Raw genomic sequence first — 21744 nt, forward strand, 5'->3', positions numbered from 1 at the left:
ATAATAAGTCTACATAAGTATTTGTTGAATTAAAAAATACACCAGTAATAATATTTCCCTGGGGTGAAATTGAGGCACTTCCCCACCTGGTTCCCCAGATGATCTGATAAGCTAATTGTCAGCAAAAGGACAGAAGTAGAAAAGATACTTAGCTGGATCACACAAGGGAAAAAGGATATAGGTAAAGTAAGTAAAAGCATAACATTGAATTAGAAGAAAATTAATAAGATTTTTGACATCACTAATAGAATTTATGCACAGATGAGCGGGGAGGTAACAATCCCACTGCTTGGTCAAATAGTCCTGAAGTAGCATTTGAGGTAGTTCCCTTTAAAAAGTACCAAAGAACCATTCTGAGGAAGAAAAATGAAGCAGTATCAAATGAGAGGTAGTTGATATATTATCTCACCAAGAGAAGACTGAGAGTGGACTGTCTCGATTATGAACAAATATTTGAAGTAGGATCAAAAAAAGTGATAAAAATAAAAACACAGAATTGTTCTGAAGTCAAGGATGAAGATAAACAGATGGAAAATCCAGGACAGGTTTCAGCTTCATAAAGGAACTGTTAATCCCTATCTATCACCTGAAGTATTTAAGCATTGCCTAGAGGCCCACTAATAGATAGATGAAATGTAAACATCAGGTGGAGAGTTGGAAAAGGTGATACTTGTCCTTCCCAGACCTGTGAGGAACATAGTTATTCTACAGAACAACTGCAAACCCTGAAAAGTAGTGTTGAGACAGGCAACTGACATTCACTTTGCCTTAAAACAACACTGTGAAAAACTATCTGCATTCCCTAAGGTTAATTATGAGACGTCTGTAATGATGATGAGTTAAAACAACCAGTCAATTGGAATACTGAGGAGCACTTAAGCTCATTCCCCTCTGACAACACACAGCAAGTGCTCAACTCCACTCTCCCCAACATTCCTTGACTATAAAAAAGCAAGTCCAAGAAAGAGAGGACTACTTCAACTCTGGTTATATTTTTTAGAGGTATCAATTAAATACCAGTTTCAATGAGATCAAGGTGGACTGAGATAGGTCAGGGTGAATTTTCCATACCCACAGGATGGGCCTCTACCAAGTCAGGAAACATTAGCCAATAGCAAAGACAGACATCAGAGGGGAAAGGCTGCCACCTACTGTGCATAACAGTAAACAAAAGTGTGAGAGGCAAGTAGGTATTACAGAGAAAAACACAGTAGATTAAAAGTCCAGTAGAGTATCTGAGCAAAGATAGAGAAAAGAAAACAGGCTACAGGAACTCACCCACAATTAAATAGCCCACTGATGTCAAAAGTGACATTGCATCGTGATGGGGGAAAATGGTGATTTCAGTAACTAAAAATGGGGTGGCTATCCACAAATCAATGTTGAAAAAAGACTGAATCTTGAACATCTATTTATATAATTTATAAAAATTACAAGGGATTTTATAGTTTCTAGAATGACATAGAATATCTTCATAATCTTGTGGCAGGCAATATGTTCTTAAACAGGTTACAAGTCTATCCTAAAACATGAACAATAAAGAAAAAGATTGCTAAATTGGGCTCAATTAAAATTAAGTATCTTTGTTCATCAAAAGACACCATTAAGAGAGTGAAAGTAAGCCACTCAGAAGAAGATACTTGTAATACATAAAGCGAAGGACACTGAAGCTGGCAGAGTAAAGAGACCTTGCAAAACATCAGATGGTTGCCAGTGGCAATATTAAATTAGGAACCAAGGCCTCCTGAAGCTTAAGTCAGTGCTCTAACCATGTCATTACGCTTAAATAACTGTTTCCAAGTGAAAAGTGCTGGAACATAATGAAACACATTAGGAAGAATGAACAAGAGATATGAGGTTAGGAATATATTATACACACACACACCTGTGTGTGTGTGTGTGTGTGTGTGTGTGTGTGTGTAAAGAAAGTATACATGTGCATATATGTGTGTATATATAATGTCTACACACATATGTATACATTTATATATGCATATCGGTATATTTGTGCATTATATCTTTATATATCATAAATATATATGCCAGTATTTCATCTCTGTGACCAGAAATATGACAACTGAAATATCTGTATTTCAGTTTATAAATGGGAATAATAATACAGTGGGGCCAAAACCGGTTTGGCTCAGTCAGTAGAGTGCTGGCCTGCAGACTGAAAGGTCTCAGGTCCGATTCCAGTCAAGGGCATGTACCTTGGTTGTGGGCACATCCCCAGTGGGGGATGTGCAGGAGGCAGCTGATCAATGTTTCTGACTCTATCCCTCTCCCTTCCTCTTTGTAAAAAATCAATAAAATCTATTTTAAAAAAAGAATGCAGTGGGGATGAAAAAATAATGAAAATAAAGTACCACAGTGCCTGGCATAAAAACTTTTGACAATTTTTAGCAGTAGTGGTTATAATTATAGTTATATGATTATGTAATTAACATAATTATTTATTGATAGCTTTATGAATTAAAATAAGAAATTAAAATTTTACAGATTTAAGCACCAGATATTATAGCCAGGCTATAAAGAATGGGTATTAGCAAAACCACTGGAACATGTTTGGAGAGTAAGTATAGAAGGAAAGGGATTATTAAGAAAAGTCATAAAAATTCTATTAATAATAATAAAATAAGATTGAAGAGCTAAGGCACAGCTCAGTAAAATAGATCTTCAAATGTCAGCTAGATACATTAGACTCCATATCTCTAGTTTCTGTAGTTTTTTTACTAGTCAAAACTTAGGCATGTCCCTGAAATGAGTAAAGGGGAATAAGAGGTACACACTTCCAGTTATAAAAATAGTAAGTCACAGGGATGTAATGTACAGACAGAGGATACAATCAATATCATAATAACTGCATGGAGAAAGATGGTTGCTAGACTTATAATGATTATCACATCTAAGGTATGTGAATGTTGAATCACTATGTTATACATCTGAAATGAATATAATATTGCATATAATTATACTTTAATAAAAATACAAGTTGGATACAGGATGTGAAAATCAACAGGTGCCCAACAAACACCCGCATTCCAGCAAGTTTTATCAGCAGCCATTAGAACAAACTCTTAAGTTTTGTCATCATTCTTTATTCACATGAGTAATTTGTCCTTGAAACAGAGAGGAGTGGGTCATAATGATGTTTGCCTGAGCTCCCGATGATATGCACACATAGATATGTACACAGAGAAGTGAAGAAAGGGAGGATTTAGGAAAGCTAGGTCATGTAAACACATTAAATGTGACTAAGAGTTTAGCACATGGGCAGAGTTGTTTCAGCCTATACCCATTCCATCTCATAAGGCAGCCAGTATTTATTCTGGCAGGACATTGATCTTATGAAGCCTAAAAGGATTTCCCATTATATCAACCCATGGAAGGAATAACAACATTGTTACAGCTAGCAATTATTCTTCCAGGTGAAACGGAGGATAACACTTTGGTACAATATGTATTTACTTTTCAAAGTTTGTTCTCACACCAAATGAATTATTATGACATGCATTTTTTTAGATAAGACAGTGTAAGGTGATGAAAAGTGTACAGAATTGAGGTTACATAGGACCCAGGTTCAAGAACAGAACTTGATAATAAATTAGGTGTGGAAGGTGGTGCATGGTAAGCATCAAGGAAAAGACTTGGGTTTTGGCTTGACCAACCAGTTGGAAGAGACAGAAGCAATGGGGTGACTAAAAATAATTTTTTGTTGTGAGCAATAAAAATAGCAGTATAGGATATATTAATTTTTAAGTGATGTAGGATGTCCACATTGTTAAGAAGGCACTTAATATCTGGTCTGAAGATCAGAGATGTAGGGAAAAGATACATATTTTGAAGATATATATATAACTTATGATGTGAATGAATGAGCTCACCTAAGGAAAATGAAAAGTGAGGCATGAATGGGGCCAAGGGCCAATATTTGAGAGACTCCAAGTCTTTACACATTAGAGTGAGAAGACTGGATAAAGAGGATGGAGAGGAAACCAGGATGGAGAAGATATGAGGAGATGTAGGGGGCTGTGCAGTCATGAAACCCAAGGAAAGAGATAATATCAAGTGTAATCAAGTGTGAATAGTTAGAGGCCACATGCTCTGAAAGAATCTGCAAGAAATTAATCAACCTGGGGACCTAAATAAGACAAGTCACTTAGCAGAAATAAAGGAGGAAGCTAGGATGTGAAGATTGAAGCATAAATGGAAGATGGAGGAACTAGTCTACTCGTAAGCACAAAGAGTTTCAACAGTGTTTCATGTTATATCTAAACATGCTCAAATGCCATGGAAGCCCAGAAATGACCTACAGAAGATTTCCAGCAAGAAACAACATTCAAACTGAGTCTTAAAGACTTAGGAAGAATTTATTCAGTATAAGCATAAAGAAGAGCAATCTGGTTAGATGAAATAGCATTAAAAATACTGATAAAGTAACAACAATATAAATAATATTCCCAAGTGTTTATCATGTGATAGCAACAGTTATAAAATCTTCACAGGTATTAATTCACCTAAGTGCAATATCAACCTCTTCCTTCTACTTTCACCTTCATCTCTTGGTTGGACTATTACAATAGCTTCGCTTGCCTCCTGGTCTATTTTCATGGAACAGATAAAGTGACCTTTTAGAACAAACATCATATGTCATTCCTCCACCATAACTCTCTAACAGCTTTCTCTTTGGTCAGAAAACAAAGGCCCTTTATTATTTAGGCCCCCACTGTTTCCTTTATCTTACCATCTGTTTTTCTCTATCACATTGCTCCAGACAATCATACTGAATATTTGTTCATCTCAAACAAGTTTCTGTCTCAGGATCTTTGCACTTGCAATTATTTCTTTTTGTCTGGAGTGCTGATTCTTGGATATTCATATGGTTCAAATGTCTCACTTCTTTCATGTCTCTGTTCAAACATCACATAACCAGTCCAGCCAGTGTAGCTCAATGGTTGAGCATCAACCCAAGAACCAAGAGATCATGGTTTGATTCCTGGTGAAGGCACCTGCCTGAGTTGTGGGCTCCATCCCTAGGAGGAGCAATGCTGGAGGCAGTTGATCGATGATTCTCTTTCATTATTGATCTCTCTCTCTCTCTCTCTCTCTCTCTCTCTCTCTCTCTCTTTCTCTCTCTCTCCCTTCCTATCTCTGAAATCAATAAAAACATTTTTTTAAATGTCACCTGATCATCAAGGTCTTCTCTGACCAATCTATACAACAATCTCCAAAATTCTCTAGCATGCTTACCCTCTCTATCCATTTTTTTTCATAATAGTTATTATAATCTAATATACTTTATAATTATTTATTTTGTATTGTCTGTCTCCTCCATTTAAAATTCAATGGAAGCTCCATGAGAGTAGAGACTATCATTTCTATTCATTGACGTATCCACAGCAATAAGTACAGCTTTTAACATACGTGAAGAAGTGGGAGAGTCTGAAATGTTATACTACTTGAATAACAAATTAACTTGCCACAGTTAAAGGATTCTGGCAGAAGACATGAACTCCTGGGTCAGTGACAAGGGACTTAATTATTCAATAGCAATAGAGTGTCAGCATTGGTTCTAGTTTCTCAAGCCCCCATTTCCACAGGATGTGTAGAGGGCCCAGTGGTACCTGAACAGAAAGCGCAGTGTGAACAAGAACAGGATGCCAAGGTTTTTAAAAATCCCTAATCTTTTAAAAAGTGCACTATGCTACAATACTTAAGCTTTGCCATGGAGAGAAAGAGCATCTTTATTACACTAAGCATAAACAAACCTCGTCTTTATGACAGAGGGTACACTATTACACTCTACAAGGACATTTGCTATACAAACATTCTAAAGAAGGTGGGCTGAAGCACAGGCAGCCAGTGCCTCTATTCACAAGACATGAGAAACATAAGTGAGAGTAGAGAACTGTTTCTATGACACATGGTAGACACAATACATAGTTTTTAATAAAAGGTCAACACTTTGCGTTCGGTGCTATTATTATTTCAATTCTTAGATGGATAAATTGAGACACAGCAAAATTGCACTGCATCTCCAATATCATAGAGCTAGTAAGTATCTCTGGCAAGGACGTGCGCGTGTGTACACACACACACACACCCCTCAAGGAACTGAGTCCTCCTGTCTCTAACCTGTCCCTCTGTCAGCTACTTTAGGCTTTGTGAATGGGTGACATAAAAATAGAGAAAGAATAAAAAAGGGAAAAGCTGAAGAAAAGCAAAAAAGAATGGAGAGGATTTATAACATATCCACAGCTGCTCAGATATCCAGAACTACAGAGTACAAGGGACCTTTGAGTTCACCTAACGGAAGAAAAAATGGGGGCTGAGGAAAAACAATGTCTTCTCAAATCACAGAGGAGACAAGGGAGAGAAGTGACTAACCACCAGAACTCTTTTCCTGCCAGGATTTTGGCCTTGCACATTCCAGGCCCATGGTATTCCTTTCAGCTTTCGTACACAGGTGACATTACCCAGACCTGGAGGCGAGGTTACACTGTGAAGTCAATCAATAACCAAAGAGACCCGTGACACAGGGCAGTAGGTGGAGCCTGGGTTGCCACTGCTTATATAGCCCTTCCAGCCCAAGGGCTCGGAAGAGAAGTGGTAAGTTCATTGCAGTTTTCCGCTCTGGACACAAAACTTCAGCCATGAAGGTAACAGCCATATTTTTCCTCAGTGCCTTGGCCCTGTTGAGTTTGTCTGGTAAGTAATTTTGCATATTTTTTCTGACTTTAATAAAAGCTTTTGACCTGTTGCTTTACTGGGCACATTACCTTCTGGACTTAAGAGTCTAGGCTTGAACAGCTTTCCGTCCCAATGAGATGAAGTAAGTTCACTGGATGAGGATTGTAGAAAGAGGAATTTTAATATAAAACAAGAACAACATTTCTTTTTTTGTTTGTTTGTTTGTTTTTTAATATATTTTATTGATTTTGTACAGAGAGGAAGGGAGAGAGATAGAGAGTTAGAAACATCGATGAGAGAGAGTCATCAATCAGCTGCCTCTTGCACACCCCCTACCGGGGATATGCCCACAACCAAGGTACATGCCCTTGACCGGAATCAAACCTGACGCTCTATCCATTGAGCTAAACCGGTTTCGGCAAGAACAACATTTCTTAAACATTGCTTAAAAGGAGACTTAAATGGAATTGTAAAAGTTAGTTTTACATCAGAATACCTGGTTACTGCTAGTGGTAACTATTGCATTGTTAGCTATATGAAGTTTACCAATAAACTGAGATAAAGATACTTATACTTCCTATATCACTAACAGTGAGATCAAAGTTTATATAACTGGTTGTGGGAATGTCAGTGAGCATTCAGAAGATATTTGCTCAATCCCTGATACATTTCAATCAGTAAACACATCATTTCTATTTTCAAGGAAATGGGCCAACTTTTTTCAAATACCAAATTAAGATACTTTGGTCATAATCAAATTTTTGCTTAATTTTTCGAGAGTTTTCATCGAGGAGAGAGTGAGTGGACACCAATGAGATGTCCTTGAGAGAAAATAGGAATAGAAGGAGTGGGGAGTGAAAGAGGCCAGCAAAGAAGTCATTGTCTTCAAAGGAAGCAGAGAATTTTGAATAGATCTAGTTTCTCCAATTCAGGACTCAACTTCCCATGTCTGACTTGTTTTCTAGGTAACGCTAAAGCTGATGTCCCAGGAACAAAGGTAAAGACAATTTGTAATATCTTATTTCTCAGGATGGTTCCAATCAAAGAATACTCTAATGGTCACCTTACAGTTTAGCCTGAAGTCCAGATGAGAAGTATGAATGTTAGTGAAGCTTAACATACTACAGGTAGATGCCAACAGTAGTTCCCCCACAGGGGCTCATGTTAAAGGACAAATTCACTGACATACAAGCAGTTTCTATGTAGTCACACAGTGCTTGCTGTGAAAGGGTTTTATATATGCTGGGGGTATCTGGTAGAACAAGGTTTTGGAGTGGAAGCCTTATTAACCTCACTCCAAAAGCTCCAGATATCCAAGGTGGAGCTCTATTTAATAATGAGCAGAGGAATACAATAAACTAGGTTCTTTCTCTAGAAAAGGTATTCTACACCAAACATCTAAAAATATCCTGTCTCTATATTAAATAACTGTCCCTCTTCTCATTATATTTATACCTAGATAGATGACAAAACAAAAGTACATAGTAAATAAATTATTACATTTTTTATAAGTGTTATAAAGAAGGTCTGGTACCATTAGGAACCTAGCTTAGTTAGAGTGATCAGAGAAAGTGCCCCTAAGTAAGAAAGGTTTATTTTGAGCCATGAAGTGCAAATGAGTGTTAGCAAAGTGCAACTGGTGAGGAGAAGTGGTAAAGCAAGCAAGTCAAACTCTTGGCTGGCGGGCCGCAAGCCTCCTTTTAAATAAAGGAGAGTTTGACATGCTGGTGGTAGAATGAAGTGGCTAAGAGCTAAGCTCAGAATCTACATTGACTAGATTTGAATCCTGGATCCAGAATTAATACCTGTGTGGCCACGGGTGGTTTATGTATGTGCCTCATTGTCTTTACCAGAAGAAGAGTATAATAAAAAGTTCATTGAATAGTTGTTGGTTTTTAAATAGAATAACAAATGAAAAGCATTTAGGACAGCCTCTGGACAGTTAGTAGTCATTGAATAATTGCTAGTTCTTATTGACATAGAGGAAATAGGCTGTGCAAAGACTCCAAGGGTGTAAGACACCTAGTGTCTTCAAGTGACAAAGAGAATGGACTACAGTGTGCAAAGAAGAACATGCTCAAGGTGTGGCTGACCTGAGAGAAGCTAGCAGCTGCAGTAATTATAAACTTGAACATTATTCACTCACCTGATTAAAATGTCATAAAACCATTATGAGATAGATAATTTCATTCCCATTTTGCAGATAAAGAGACTGAGGTTCAGAGACACCAAGAAATTTACCAACGTCAGACAATTTGTAAATAACATAGGCATTACTTTAAACCAGGCTTTCTAACTCAAAATCTTTAATTCTTTCTCTTAGTATCACTCTCCCTATACAATCATGCTTTCATCTTTAAGCTAAGCAACTCCAAGGAGGTAAAGAGCACTTTGAAAATTTTGCTATAAACTCAACGAATGGAAAATGATTCTGCTTAATTCCATTTTAGGCTGTATGTAACAGTAATGTGAATGGATGCACCAGGATATATAACCCCATCTGCGGGACTGATGGGCAAACTTATTCTAATGAATGCGAGTTATGTATGGAAAATAAGTAAGTACAAACTTAAATTTCTTTTAAAATCTATGTTAAGATGGTTGTCTTCAAATTTCATATATCTTATCCCTTGAAGCCCCAAACAATATACCAATATTATCCATCTTACCATGAGAGAAACAAAACATCTAGTTTTCTAAAAATAATTTTCAATCTTTTTTTCTTATTATTATATATATGATATGATTATATATATATATATATATATATATATATATATATATGTGTGTGTGTGTGTGTGTGTGTGTGTGTGTGTGTATATATATATATAGGAGTGCGAATGTGTGTGTGTGTATGTGTCTCTGTGTGTGTGTGTGTGTGTTGATGGGAAATATTTATTCTGTCGCACATTGTACTAGACACTTAATAGTCACACAGATTCTATGAGGTAAACTAGAGGCCCAGTGCACAACATTTGTGCACTGGGGGGTGGGGGGTTCCCTAGCCCAGACTACACCCTCTCACAGTCCGGGACCCCTGTCACCAATGCTGTGCTCACCAATCGTGAGATTGGCTCCTGTGTTGAGTGTCTGCCTCCTGGTGGTCAATATGCATCATAGCAACAGGTAGTTCCACCATTCAGTCGATTTGCATATTAGCCTTTTATTATATAGAAGGATAATAATAAGCCCATTATACACATGGATAAATTGAAACTCAGTTTTACTCTATGTAACTTGCTTGAGATCACCAGCAGTAATTGCAGAGCTGGGACCTAATCCTTGCTCTTCCTGCTATGCTTCAAAGTCAAGTACCAGACTGAGGATTTGTGAGATACAGAAGAAATTCCAACCTGTTTCATCTCTCAATTCACTTATACTCAATGCTAATAGAGTGCTGAGCACCATGCTTGAGAGCAGAAAATTAAAAACAACGAATTATGCCTGCTAGGGTTTGTAAATGTTTGGAGGCTTTCTTTATGCCATATAGGAGAGAAATAAGAAGGGGGAGGGAGGAAATGAACAAAAGAGAGACAGGAATTAATAATATGGTACAACATAAAATGTATCAAGGATAATGAAATAGAGGAGGAAAAGTGTTTGAATGGTTCATGAATTTAAAAAATCACTTGTGTGATAAAAACTCATGCTTTTACAGCAAAACAGTAGATAATCTGTATTTTTTAAAAACTCATATACTCAAAATACCCTTAAATTTAAAATGTCATTCTGGATGATAGTAATGATTGTGTTTACTAAAACCTTAAATATTCAAGTATGAATTATATAGATTAGGTTACCAAAAATACTTTTGTAATTCTTTTATTTATTAACTTGAGAGCCAGTCTCAATGAAGCTCATTTTCTGAAGTGATTATAGGTCAGTGACTGGAACCAGAGTCAAGCACTCAGAGAAATAGATTTGCCATAGATTTTCTATCCTACTCAGCTGCTGAACACTCAACATGTGCCAGGCATTGTGCTAGTCACCTCTGTTCTTGAGCTTATGAATAAGAGAAAATAGGTCATGAGCACAAAGAAGCTTCTTGCAACTTGTGACAAATGTCATCACATGAGCTATGAGCAACCTGCTATAGGAGAGAAGAAAAGACACAGATTTCTTCTTACTAAAAGGGTCACGAAAGGATCCATGAAAGGGATATTATTTCAACAGGGCACTGAATTTTAGTAGCATTAACAAGTATTTCAGGTAGCCCTAACTCATTTGGCTCAGTGGATAGAGTGTTGGCCTGCGGATTCAAGGGTCCTAGGTTAGATTTTAGCCAAGAGCACATACTTGATTGGGGGCGCATACCTTGTAAGGAATGTACAGGATGCAGCTGATCTAACACTCTATCCCTCTCCCTTCCTCTCTGTAAAAATCAAATATATATATGAAATGATATATATATTATTTCAGGTTAAAGATGTAAAATGGTCAAAACAACAGATATCCCACAAGTGACCTGGAAGACTCAGTTATCATGAAACTGATTTGCTATTAAAACGTTGATTTAGGCTCAAGTGACTACATACATTTCCATTAATCCACTGTATAAATTCTCTATAACACGACCCACTTCTTGGTCTGCTTTAAATCATTTCAGAAAATTCTCAGTGTTTAAGAAGGATTGTGGAAATAGTCCATTTCTTCCCTCCTGTAGGGAGACAGAAATAATATCCTAAAGTTTTAAACCCAAAACATTAGGTGCTGGCTTTGTGATGAATTTAATTCCACTTTAAAGACTTATAAGAGGCACTGGCCAGTGTGTCTTAGTTGGTTGAGCATCATCCTGTGCACTGAAAGGCCATCAGTTCAACTCCCAGTCAGGGCACAGACCCAAGTTGCCAGTGCAATCCCTGGTTGGGTGTAATCCCTGGTTGCATACAGAAAGCAACCAATTAGTGTTTCTCCTTCTCCCTCTCCCTTCCTCTCTTTCTAAAATCAATAAAAACATATTGTAAAAAAATTGCTAAGAGGAACTTTAAACCACTTGTTAATTTTCTCATGACCTATGTTGTTGACATTAAGGACAAACATCATGTTTCTATCCAAGGGGAGGAGAAAGCAATAGAACAGCCTTGAGACTTGGGAAATTTCCAAGTGCCAAGACCAAAAGGCCCAATATATAGAGTGAAATACAAAAGTGACACCACAGTTTTCCCTTAGATTTTCAAACTCACCAGCCCTGCTTACTGTTTCTATTATTTAAAAAATATATATGTATGGTAAATTTGGGAAGAACATTTGATTGCCAGAAAATATAACTTCTCATTTTTATTTTTTTAAATATATTTTATTGATTTTTTACAGAGAGGAAGGGAGAGGGATAGAGAGCTAGAAACATCGATGAGAGAGAAACATCGACCAGCTGCCTCCTGTATGCCCCCTACTGGGGATGTGCCCGCAACCAATGTATTATATATGTCCTTGACCGGAATCGAACCCAGGACCTTTCAGTCCACAGGCCGGTGCTCTATCCACTGAGCCAAATTGGTTTCGGCTAACTTCTCATTTTTAAATGTACGGAGAAAACGTAGCTTTCTTAAGTGCAACATCTTTTCAAATGTACATATTGCCTGTCTATTGCCCATTAAAAGCACCAGATAAATGTATACTTAACAACTTAACCCCTAGTTCTTTGGCCCCTTGAGTGTGGCTCTTCCACAAACTACCACATACCCTAATTAAGTTAATAACAATGTACCTACTTATATAATTTAAGTTTAAAAAATTTGGCTCTCAAAAGAAATTTCAATCATTGTACTGTTGATATTTGGCTCTGTTGACTAATGAGTTTGCCGACCACTGCCCTAGTTGTTGGGTTTTGTGATGGGGAGACAAAGAAGACTTTTATCTCCTTGACCATTATGCTCCTGGAAGATATATTTAGTAAGGTCCTTTTCCTATTTCTTCTATGTCTTCTTTAGGACTTTGAACTAGTGCATTCTTTTCAGCACTCTCCAGCACAACAATGACAGAAATGCACTACGTCTGTGCTATCCAATAGGGAAGCCCCTGCCCCAAGTACTTAAAATGTGGCTAATACAACCAAGTTTAATATCAGTTAGTTTTAACTGATTTAAATTTAAATAGCCATATGTGGATAGTGTCTAGTGTGCTGGACAGCACAGTTAGAGAAAAGAAGTGAACTAGGATGCTCTGTTTAGATGCTCGTGCTTGCATATGCTGCAAGTATTATGAGTGGTTAATAATTATAGGACAATAAGCATCAAAAAATCTTAAAATGAAGAATCTTCAGGTTTCAGATAAATACATTTGTAAAGATATATGAGTTACATGTCCTCAAGTAATAGAGAAATAAAAAAAATTTTATAAGCTAGTATATTCAAGGAAAGGATGAATAGATAATGAGAGATCTGGACACAACCTCACAAGGAACAATTAAAATATTTATAAATATTTGGCTCAGGGAAGAGGAAACCAGTTTGGGAAAGGTGGTGTGGGGTGGGGGGAGCAGAAAAGTATCAGGAAGGGAGGATGCTTAGAGCTAGCAGGTAACATATGGGACAGAGAAATTACTTCCTTTTGTGAGATCTCACAAATATGAATGCCAGAAGCATTTTAAGGGAAAAGATCAATCAGTTAGAAGGTCCTGCAGAGCCCACTTTCTCAACCTGGAAACATGGTGATCAGGACAATGACACCAGGAACGATGGATTAGATATTAATTTCAGAGGTTCACTGTAATTCCCACCAGAACTACAGGGACAGACATTTTTCTTTCTTTCTGCTATTCTCTTAGTGTATGTAATAGTTCTCAATCAATATTTGATGAATTAATGAATAAGTGCATGAAAGAAAGAGAAATGGGGATAAATCTCTAACCAATTCAGGTAGCTCAGCTGGTTAGAACCTCATCCTGAGACACCAAGATTGCTGGTTCTATTTCCAATCAGGGCACATACAAGAACCAACCAATGAATGCATAAATCAATGGAAAGTGGTTCTCTCTCTCTCTCTCTCTCTCTCTCTCTCTCTCTCTCTCTCTAATAAATACATTAAAAAAAACACCTTTAATTTAAATAACGCTAAAATTTTTTCATTTTTTTTTTTTTTCATTGTCACTTTGTCAGCAGAGGTTAAACTAATTTTTTCCCCAATCTTTTCTACAGGAAGCGCGAGGTTCCTGTCCTCATTAAAAAACATGGGCCTTGCTGAGAACCAAGGTTCTGAAATCCTGTAAGGTCACCATGATACCCACTGCCTGATTGCTAAATAAAATGCATCTAAATACTTCCCGTGGTTCCCGTATACTTTATTCCTAAAGGCATGTTTGATTAGAGTGGGGACAGAGAACCAAGTTTACAAAATCCAGTAATCTGGTAATTTCAGACAGAGTTTCCTTCATGGTTTCCTTTTTGCTCTCCCATCTTCCTCACATTCTGAGGACATATCTTAGGAAATAGGACTCTAGATATTTAAGTGACAGGACACAGTTGATCATCAATACATTTAGGACTAGATAGCATTTTCAGAAACAGGTGGAAAACTAGTCCAGAAACATGTTACCCATCACCTATCACCTTTCACTAATGAAATAATTCCTTTAGGTTTTCCTTGGGATTTAATTGAGCATCTATTTACCTGGCAGTGGTCTAGGTACACATATGTAAGAATTCAAGGAGCTGTCTATATGGCAAAAAAAATTTAGTCTTAAGATTTTCCTCTATCTTAAGAGTAAAGATTTCAGGAGACACACAATTTTCTCAAAGAGACTCCGAATTATTGAGGAAACCAAAAAGGCTACATTTTCTCAACTATGCTGTGGAATAGCCTCTGCATTCAGCTGTAATTCTTCCTCAGCAGAGCTAACATCCTATTAGTGACTAAGGCTTTCCATGGTACCTGAGATTTGGAAGGAGGAGCAAAGCGAAAACAAATCAAGCATTAGGGTAGGATGCTCAGATCATACCCATATTGAGACCATTTTTAGTGTTCCCTTCCCTCCCAACAAAGCTCTTCAATCTTCCATGTCAAGTACCAGGTTAACCTAGGCACTCACCCGACCCAGCTTCTAAATCTTGTAATTACCTATTTACACTGCTGTGTTCTCAGTATTTCTGGCTGAATGTATCTGTTGCCCCAGGCAGACCAGGTTTAAGACATGTCCATATGTCTCCCCAGATCAACTTCATTTAAATGAGCATATCCTCCTGGCTGCAAACAAGGGAGTTTTTTTTTTTAAATTGATGTTTCAGGAAAACTGGGACAGAGTCATTTCTAAGACAGAGCACTGCATTCATTTACTCGAAGCCACTGGGAAAGAATGATTGATGAGCCAAGGTTTGCTTCTCACCATATGTAACCAAAGGAGTCTGCATTAGTGTTGCTACATTTCTCAGTGTGCAGTCAATGGAAAATATATTTCGTTGGAATGAGACAGAGCTATTTAAGTGACCTCCTATATTTTAGTGTTCATATTAGGCCACAAATCAATCAGGTCTTCTACATAAAACCTGGATTTTTTTTAAGTTATTAAGTAAATACAAAATCAATAACTTTCACCACTTAAACCAGGGATGATGCATGCATTGAAGACTATGAGAAATTCTGTAATTAAAAATACTGGTTCTCAGGCTTAAATATGAATGGGAGAGCCTGACTAAAAGGCTTCTTCCTAAATATCTAACATTTTCTGTATGATCATCTGGATCCTGTAGTAAACTTGCCCATGTTTAACTTGTTCTTGCCGCATTTGCTCACCTTGACCTGATTAGCCTTATTCTCACTGCCCTTTTCACTTGAGGCTCCCTTTTGAAATGCTTAATTGCAGGGAACTCTCTCCCATTTCAGAGAACATATTCCTAATGCTGCACCATCCATGAGGTATTTCCTTTCAATAAGGGCTGGTAGAAAATCACACCAGTGCCAATGCAGTGAGAATTGTGAGGCAGGAGGAGGTGAAAGGCAGAATTGGGCTTTTTAATAACCCCATTATTGTGGAGAGCGGCTATTTGGACAGGTTTAAGCCTCGGACTAATGAGAGGGCACAATCCTCTCTTGGCCACGTGCAAGTCTCAGCTTGGAGAATAGAGCCCACCCAACACAATTATAGCCAATAGCTATAGTTGTAAGTTCAACCAATGGTCTTAACACGTGGCCCCATGTGCCTAAGTGATATAGGCTGCAAGTATACAAAGCTTGATCGGGTGCATGTAATTGAGTAAGTTCAAAACCCAGGAGAACATTGTAAACATCTTGACCATGCCCTTATTTTGCCTATGGCATCTGGCTATAAAATAAAGACAAGGCTTATAGTCCATAATGCTGTCTCTCCATCAGAGAGGCAGCATCCCAACCAGAGCCAGCTTTCATTCTTTTGTCTGTCTTTTCTCAATCCTTCACTGCCCCCTCTCAGGGTCACTGAATCTGGCTGAGTTGGCATGGCACATAAGGTGCCCTGAGGCTGAGTATGCCATGAACATGCCTGCTCTCCACACATTATATAAGTAGACACTAAAGAGCATTTGAACTGTACTCCCTCTGAGAATAATTATATAATAAAATTGGTCAACAATGAGAATTATTACTGGACCAGGTTCAGGCTGATAATCCCCCAGTCCTTAAAAACTCAACTGAGGACTCCTATCACAAAAAAACCGTGGAGCAGGTTCTCAGGAGACAAAGGGAGGAGACAGAGATTACATTTCATTTCCTACCTCTTCTAGCTCCTGCTTTATTCATTTGGGCAAAGAAAGGGCAAAGTGTCTGAAATGAAACTCACAGTTCTGCTATATTTCTCTATTACTTCATCCATGCTGAGGCTGAGTCATGGGAGCATGAGGGGCAGGCACTGGAGGTGCCCAGACAACTGCATTCCCCTGACTCCACTTAAGTTGATGTGTTGTCTATGGTTGGTTATGACCTACAGGTACTGTCCAATAGTTAAGGCTCTTAGGAGGAACAGTAGAGCAGAGACGCCAGAGAGCTCACATAATCTAATAAACACACAAAACATCTCAGCCCGGAAGGTCAAATTCAGAGAGATCTGGTTATGCTATTGGGAGGGAGAGACATTCATCATGGAATGGAAGTATTTTGCATACAATAAAGTCTAAAGGAGCAAGTTAGATTATATCTAAATGTTCTTCCCTGGAGAAGGAGCGCATAATAGTGGATTCTCAACTGCAGATTCCAATATTGGTGTTGTAAAAAACTTATTGAGGATTTTAAAGGAACTTCTAGCCCCAGGAATAAAGAAGATGACTTATTTCCCACATGATAAAATGTCCCCTTGAAGAAAATGACACTAAGAATTTTGAGTGGGCAGAGGTCAGAGTCCTGCCTACCTGAAAAGCAGCATAAAACTCCCTCTCTCAGGCTGTCTCTTATACTGAAGTAGAAGTCATGAGGGTGCATTCTAGAAAACTCTTGATGGGTTAAGATACAAGAAAGTGTTGTGTCTCGGCTTCAAATCCACCCTTTTATCTTTGATTTGATAATAGAGGTGAAACTATGCAAACCTCATTGCTGCCTGACCAGTCAGCCAACGAATGAGGCAGGGGAAAGGGAGAGAATGCTAGAAGGAGACTAGAAGACTGTTAGGAGGGAGAAGGGGATTTTTCTTTCCCATATGTATCCTATGAGGTTGAGATTTCTGTGAATATCACTCTACCAACACTAGGAGTCAGTGGGAGATGGGGGTGGTTGAGAAAGAATCAGTGGAGAGGAAAAAGAGAAAACCTATAGAAAAATGTTACATACACTATGTTCTTGCCCCTAAATACTCCTGTGTATTTCCTAAAAGCAAGGACTATTTTTTTCATGAATTCAATTATCAAAATCAGGAAACTATATTGATATAATTCCCTGTACTCAATCTATTGTACCTTATCCAAATATTGCCAATTTAGCCATGAATGTCTTTTATGGAAAATTGTTTTGTTTTGGTTCCACAGGATTCAATCCAAGATTCCATAACATTTAATAATCATCTCTAATTGATCGTCAGTCTGGAAGATTTTCTCGTCCAGAGAAAGAGAAATGTCAGTGCATTTTATGACTGACATTTTTGAAGGGTACACGCTATTTTGTATGGTAGCCCTCAACTTGGATGTATCTGCTGTTTCCATGTGAATTAGAATCAGTAAAGCATTTTAGTGGAAATGCCGCAGAAGTGATGTTCTTTTCAGTATATCATGTTAAGAGGCACGTGATTTCTTTCTTATTTTCTTGGTGCTAACTTCAATCAGTTGATTAAAGAGATTATCAACCAGATTTCTTCACTGTAAATTTACTATTTTCTTTAGTAATTAATAGAAACTTTGTGGGGAAATAGGTTGAATATCTAGATAGCCTTTCCTCCTCAAATGTTTACTCATTAGTTTTAGTATCCGTGGGTGACTCATGGCTAAAAATATTATGATGATGTTTGCTAAATAACAATTTGCCAAATGGTAGATCATTCCTTTTATAATTATTAGTTGGCATTTTCCCATAATAGATTTTCCTTCTCCCCATTTATTCCATTTTATTTGTTTGTTTATAACAGTATGATTGAAATTTGTTCTGCAGCTCTCAGTAGAAAACAGATTGTTACAGAAAACTGAATAACAAAGCAATACTTAGAGAGATGGAGTTACATTTATTATGTGCGGGTCCAGAGGAAAATGTATCTCAAATTCTGGGCCCCAACATGCAGGAATTCTCCCTATTTATATGATTCTACCCTCTTTGTCTCCCAAATATGGAGTGTTTCAGACCCCCTTTTGAAAGTTCTTAAAGAGCAAGTGTGTACTTGGCCTTGAGACCTCAACCAGAGGCCTGGCCTGGTGCCAGCACTGATGACCTTGTCTGGGGAAGGTTAAATCCACAAAAGCCAAATAGCAGGGTTAAAATTTCAAACAGCAGTTTTCAAGCAAGATATATGCTCAAGATCAGGTATTTCCCAGTAATTTCTGCCCACCAGCCTCCTTGTATATGGGAGACATAAAAGGGCCACCATAAATCAGAGCCCAAATTACAGGTGACAGAGGCCAATTAGATATAAGATAGTCTTTCTGGGTTTGATATCCCATATTGAGGTCTGGGACATGAAGGCTCTTCCTCCTTTAGGGAAAAGTATCTGAAACAAACCTACTCTTGTCCTATAATATTTCCATATACTAGTAGATCACTGCATCAACTCAGACCCAGGTCATTTTTTCAGAGAATTTTGGGAATTTAGGACACCACATGATACAAAGCACTGCTTTTCCTCTTGGCCATTCCCATTGATTCAGGTGATACAAGGGCTACTTTTAGGACCTACAAAAGGCCAACCACTAGCTTAGTTTATTTGAGGTCATGAAGATCAATCCTGGCATAAATTTGTATCTCAAGGCTTGAAGCTCAAGTGAAACTGCATAAGTAAAACCACTCTTATCCTTTCCTTTGTATATTGCCTATAAATATCTAGTTTCTCAAATGCTCTTCAGCACAGTGTTAACATATTACAGGTCCTCTGATAAAAATAAATCAATCACTGGTATGCACATTTTGAATCTGCCTGAGGGACCTGATTTTACTATTTTAAAATTTTATTTCAATAGTTTAGAGTTGTACAGATTTGAGAGATGGATTGGGATTTTGTTAAGGATTGAGAAATTTATTAGAAGGAGATATTTCTTCTAGATGCTGAGAAAAGAGAAACAATTTGGACTTGAGTAAAAGAAAAGAGATTTAAAAAGAGTTAAAATGACAAAAGCTGCTTTCTTGAAATGGAAATCCTCCTCTCTGGGTTTGGTCCTCCCTTCATCCCATCTCCCCACTCAGAATCAAACCATTTACTTTAAAGTGGTAGTCTGACTCCTCAGAAAAGACCTCCTCAGCTGTAGCAGGAGTTAGAACCAGGGGCTTGTTAAGCAAGAGTCTCCCAGCAGGCGTCTGTGGGCAGATGCAAGAAATCTCAAAGATTTCCTTACGAAGTTTGGTTCTCCTTGGTGGGTAGGGAAGGGAATCCCACAAAACTCACACTTGTTATTCATATATTTTTCTAATATGGAAGGAATAGCAAGCTCCAGGCTCCCAATTTCACACTTCAGACCAATCATAAGAAACAAATCAAAGAGTAACAAAATGTACATATGGGATGTAAGTATTTAAATAAAGCTGGCTCATAAATATGAGACCATGAAATCTGTAAGCTGCACTTTTTGACTACCCTTTCCTCCTTTTCAGTCCTCTGCACCTGCTTTGTCTGTCACAGGAAAGTAAGTACTCAGCCATCTGAGGGACCTGAGGTATCATTGTGGGGTCTTGAGGTGGGAGTATGAAGGAAATTTTTCAAACATTTGGGGGCTGGGAGGAAAAGAATGGCTTTAAAGGCTTTAATAAGGAAGGTTCCAGTTAGGGGAGGGGGAGATAATATAATACAATAGCTGACATTCATAGAGATTATTCTTCATGTCAGGCATGTAAAAAGAATTTACAAACATAATTCATTTCAATATCCATTCATTAGACAAAGACAATTTTAACCTGGCTTCATAGATAAAACAATGAGGCTGAGAGAAGAATATGGTTACAAGGTCTCATGATTAGAAGGTGGTGGAATGGGGACAGGAGCCCTAGGAACCAGTAGTTGTGGAAGAGAATATGGTTTGGAATATGTAGGAGGCTCAGAGTAGAGAAAGGCCTTTTTTCCCCCTGGCAAGTCACTTCTCAAGGCTGAGGGATTTTTTTGAGTCAAAATCCTGCTGTTCTTCCAGGCCTCATTAATCCCTTCTCAGCCAAGATGCTTATGCACAGGGATGAGTCTCCCAGCACGCTGATTGGTCAGTAATGCCTAATTCTCAAGAATACTAGGCCTGGGGAGAAAGGGAGGAAAGGCCCCTGAATGTTGGCTGCTCAAAACCCCATCAGGTTTCCACCAACATTCCCAGAGCCAGATCCTTGGGGCCTTTCCTCACTACAGAAGATGAGGACTCAACCTTGAGAGAGAGAGTTGTCTTTTTTAAAGATTATCCTTAATATTTGTCTCTCCCTCAGGCCAACATCTAACCCATTAGCAAGTCCTCAAATGCCACCTCTAAAATATATTCATTCGAAACAGCCTGATTTTCTCCATATCCATTGCCACCACCCTCATCTAACCACTATAATCTCTAGCCAAATGCCACACCCACTTTTGTCCACCACCAATTCATTTCCCACAATGCTTTGAACCACATTTTAACTCTTCAATGTCTCTTCCATGCCTGACAGTGGGCTCCAAGGTGCTGCATTATTTGGTTCCTGCCCACCTTCCCAACTTTGTCTCATGCCATTGCTCCCCATGCTCACCATATCCAGCTGTACTGCCCTTCAGAAATATTTCTCATTCCTGAGCTCTCTCCTCTGAGCTCATCCCTCCATCCAAAACTCTTTTTTCTTAGTTCTTAAATGATTGGCATAACCCATACTTCATTCTTCAGTTTAAATGTCACCCCCAGAGTGAGTCATTTTCTCTCTTCCCACCTTCAGCCCTTTACTTCCTTTCAGTTGTTCATTGTTTCACAACACTTGTAACATTTTGCTATGATTGCAATGTTTTGTTTTCTTGTTCTTTGGCTCCTCACCCACTAGATGCTCAGCTCCATCAGGACAAGAACTATGTCTTGTTCATTGTGGGATGTATGTGCTTATTGCACTACCTGGGCCATGTTTTCTACTGTTGTGTTGCATGTGACAAGACATTTTGAGTTCCTAAGCACTATAAAAATGATTTAAAAAAACTATGGTGTCTCCCATAGACAAGGAAAGAACTAAGTTAAAATTAAAATAAATCTTGCATGTGCACAAACATTGTAAACTTTCTAATTGTAAAAATTTGGAAAAGTTCATTGAAATAGAACTTGTCTCATTTCTTTGGTGTCCCCGATTTGCTGGTAACCTAAACCAAGATGCTATCTGCAACTGGGTAATCTACAATTGCACAGGACCTGAAAGGAAAAAGTGTTTCTTGTTCCAACAGGAGAGCAAATGTTTGTATTACCATGTAAATCTCACTTAACAAATTTGTAATGGAACAGTGGTTACCCAGTAGTAGCGAGCAAAAAATATTAATGTATC

General features: G+C 38.0%; 1 protein-coding gene across 1 annotated transcript; it reads left to right on the plus strand.

Annotated features, from left to right (window-relative positions):
• Nucleotides 1-6559: 6559 nt before the first annotated feature.
• SPINK1 (serine peptidase inhibitor Kazal type 1) lies at nt 6560-13950 on the plus strand. The gene is made up of 4 exons (XM_036424929.2): nt 6560-6708; nt 7656-7687; nt 9141-9247; nt 13827-13950. The coding sequence occupies exons 1-4, from the start codon at nt 6654-6656 to the stop codon at nt 13870-13872; spliced, it is 240 nt and encodes a 79-aa protein (XP_036280822.1). The 5' UTR covers nt 6560-6653; the 3' UTR covers nt 13873-13950.
• The last annotated feature ends 7794 nt before the right edge of the window (nt 13951-21744 follow it).

Source organism: Pipistrellus kuhlii, unplaced genomic scaffold, assembly GCF_014108245.1.
Source record: "Pipistrellus kuhlii isolate mPipKuh1 unplaced genomic scaffold, mPipKuh1.p scaffold_m20_p_8, whole genome shotgun sequence".
Lineage (NCBI taxonomy): Eukaryota > Metazoa > Chordata > Mammalia > Chiroptera > Vespertilionidae > Pipistrellus > Pipistrellus kuhlii.

Bases quoted from the DNA above. Each gene is read 5' to 3' on its own strand.
- SPINK1 (XM_036424929.2), top strand. From the start codon at position 6,654: ATGAAGGTAACAGCCATATTTTTCCTCAGTGCCTTGGCCCTGTTGAGT. The intron at 7,688-9,140 runs GTAAAGACAATT...ATTCCATTTTAG, and splicing joins CTGATGTCCCAGGAACAAAG to GCTGTATGTAACAGTAATGT. The intron at 9,248-13,826 runs GTAAGTACAAAC...TCTTTTCTACAG, and splicing joins GAGTTATGTATGGAAAATAA to GAAGCGCGAGGTTCCTGTCC.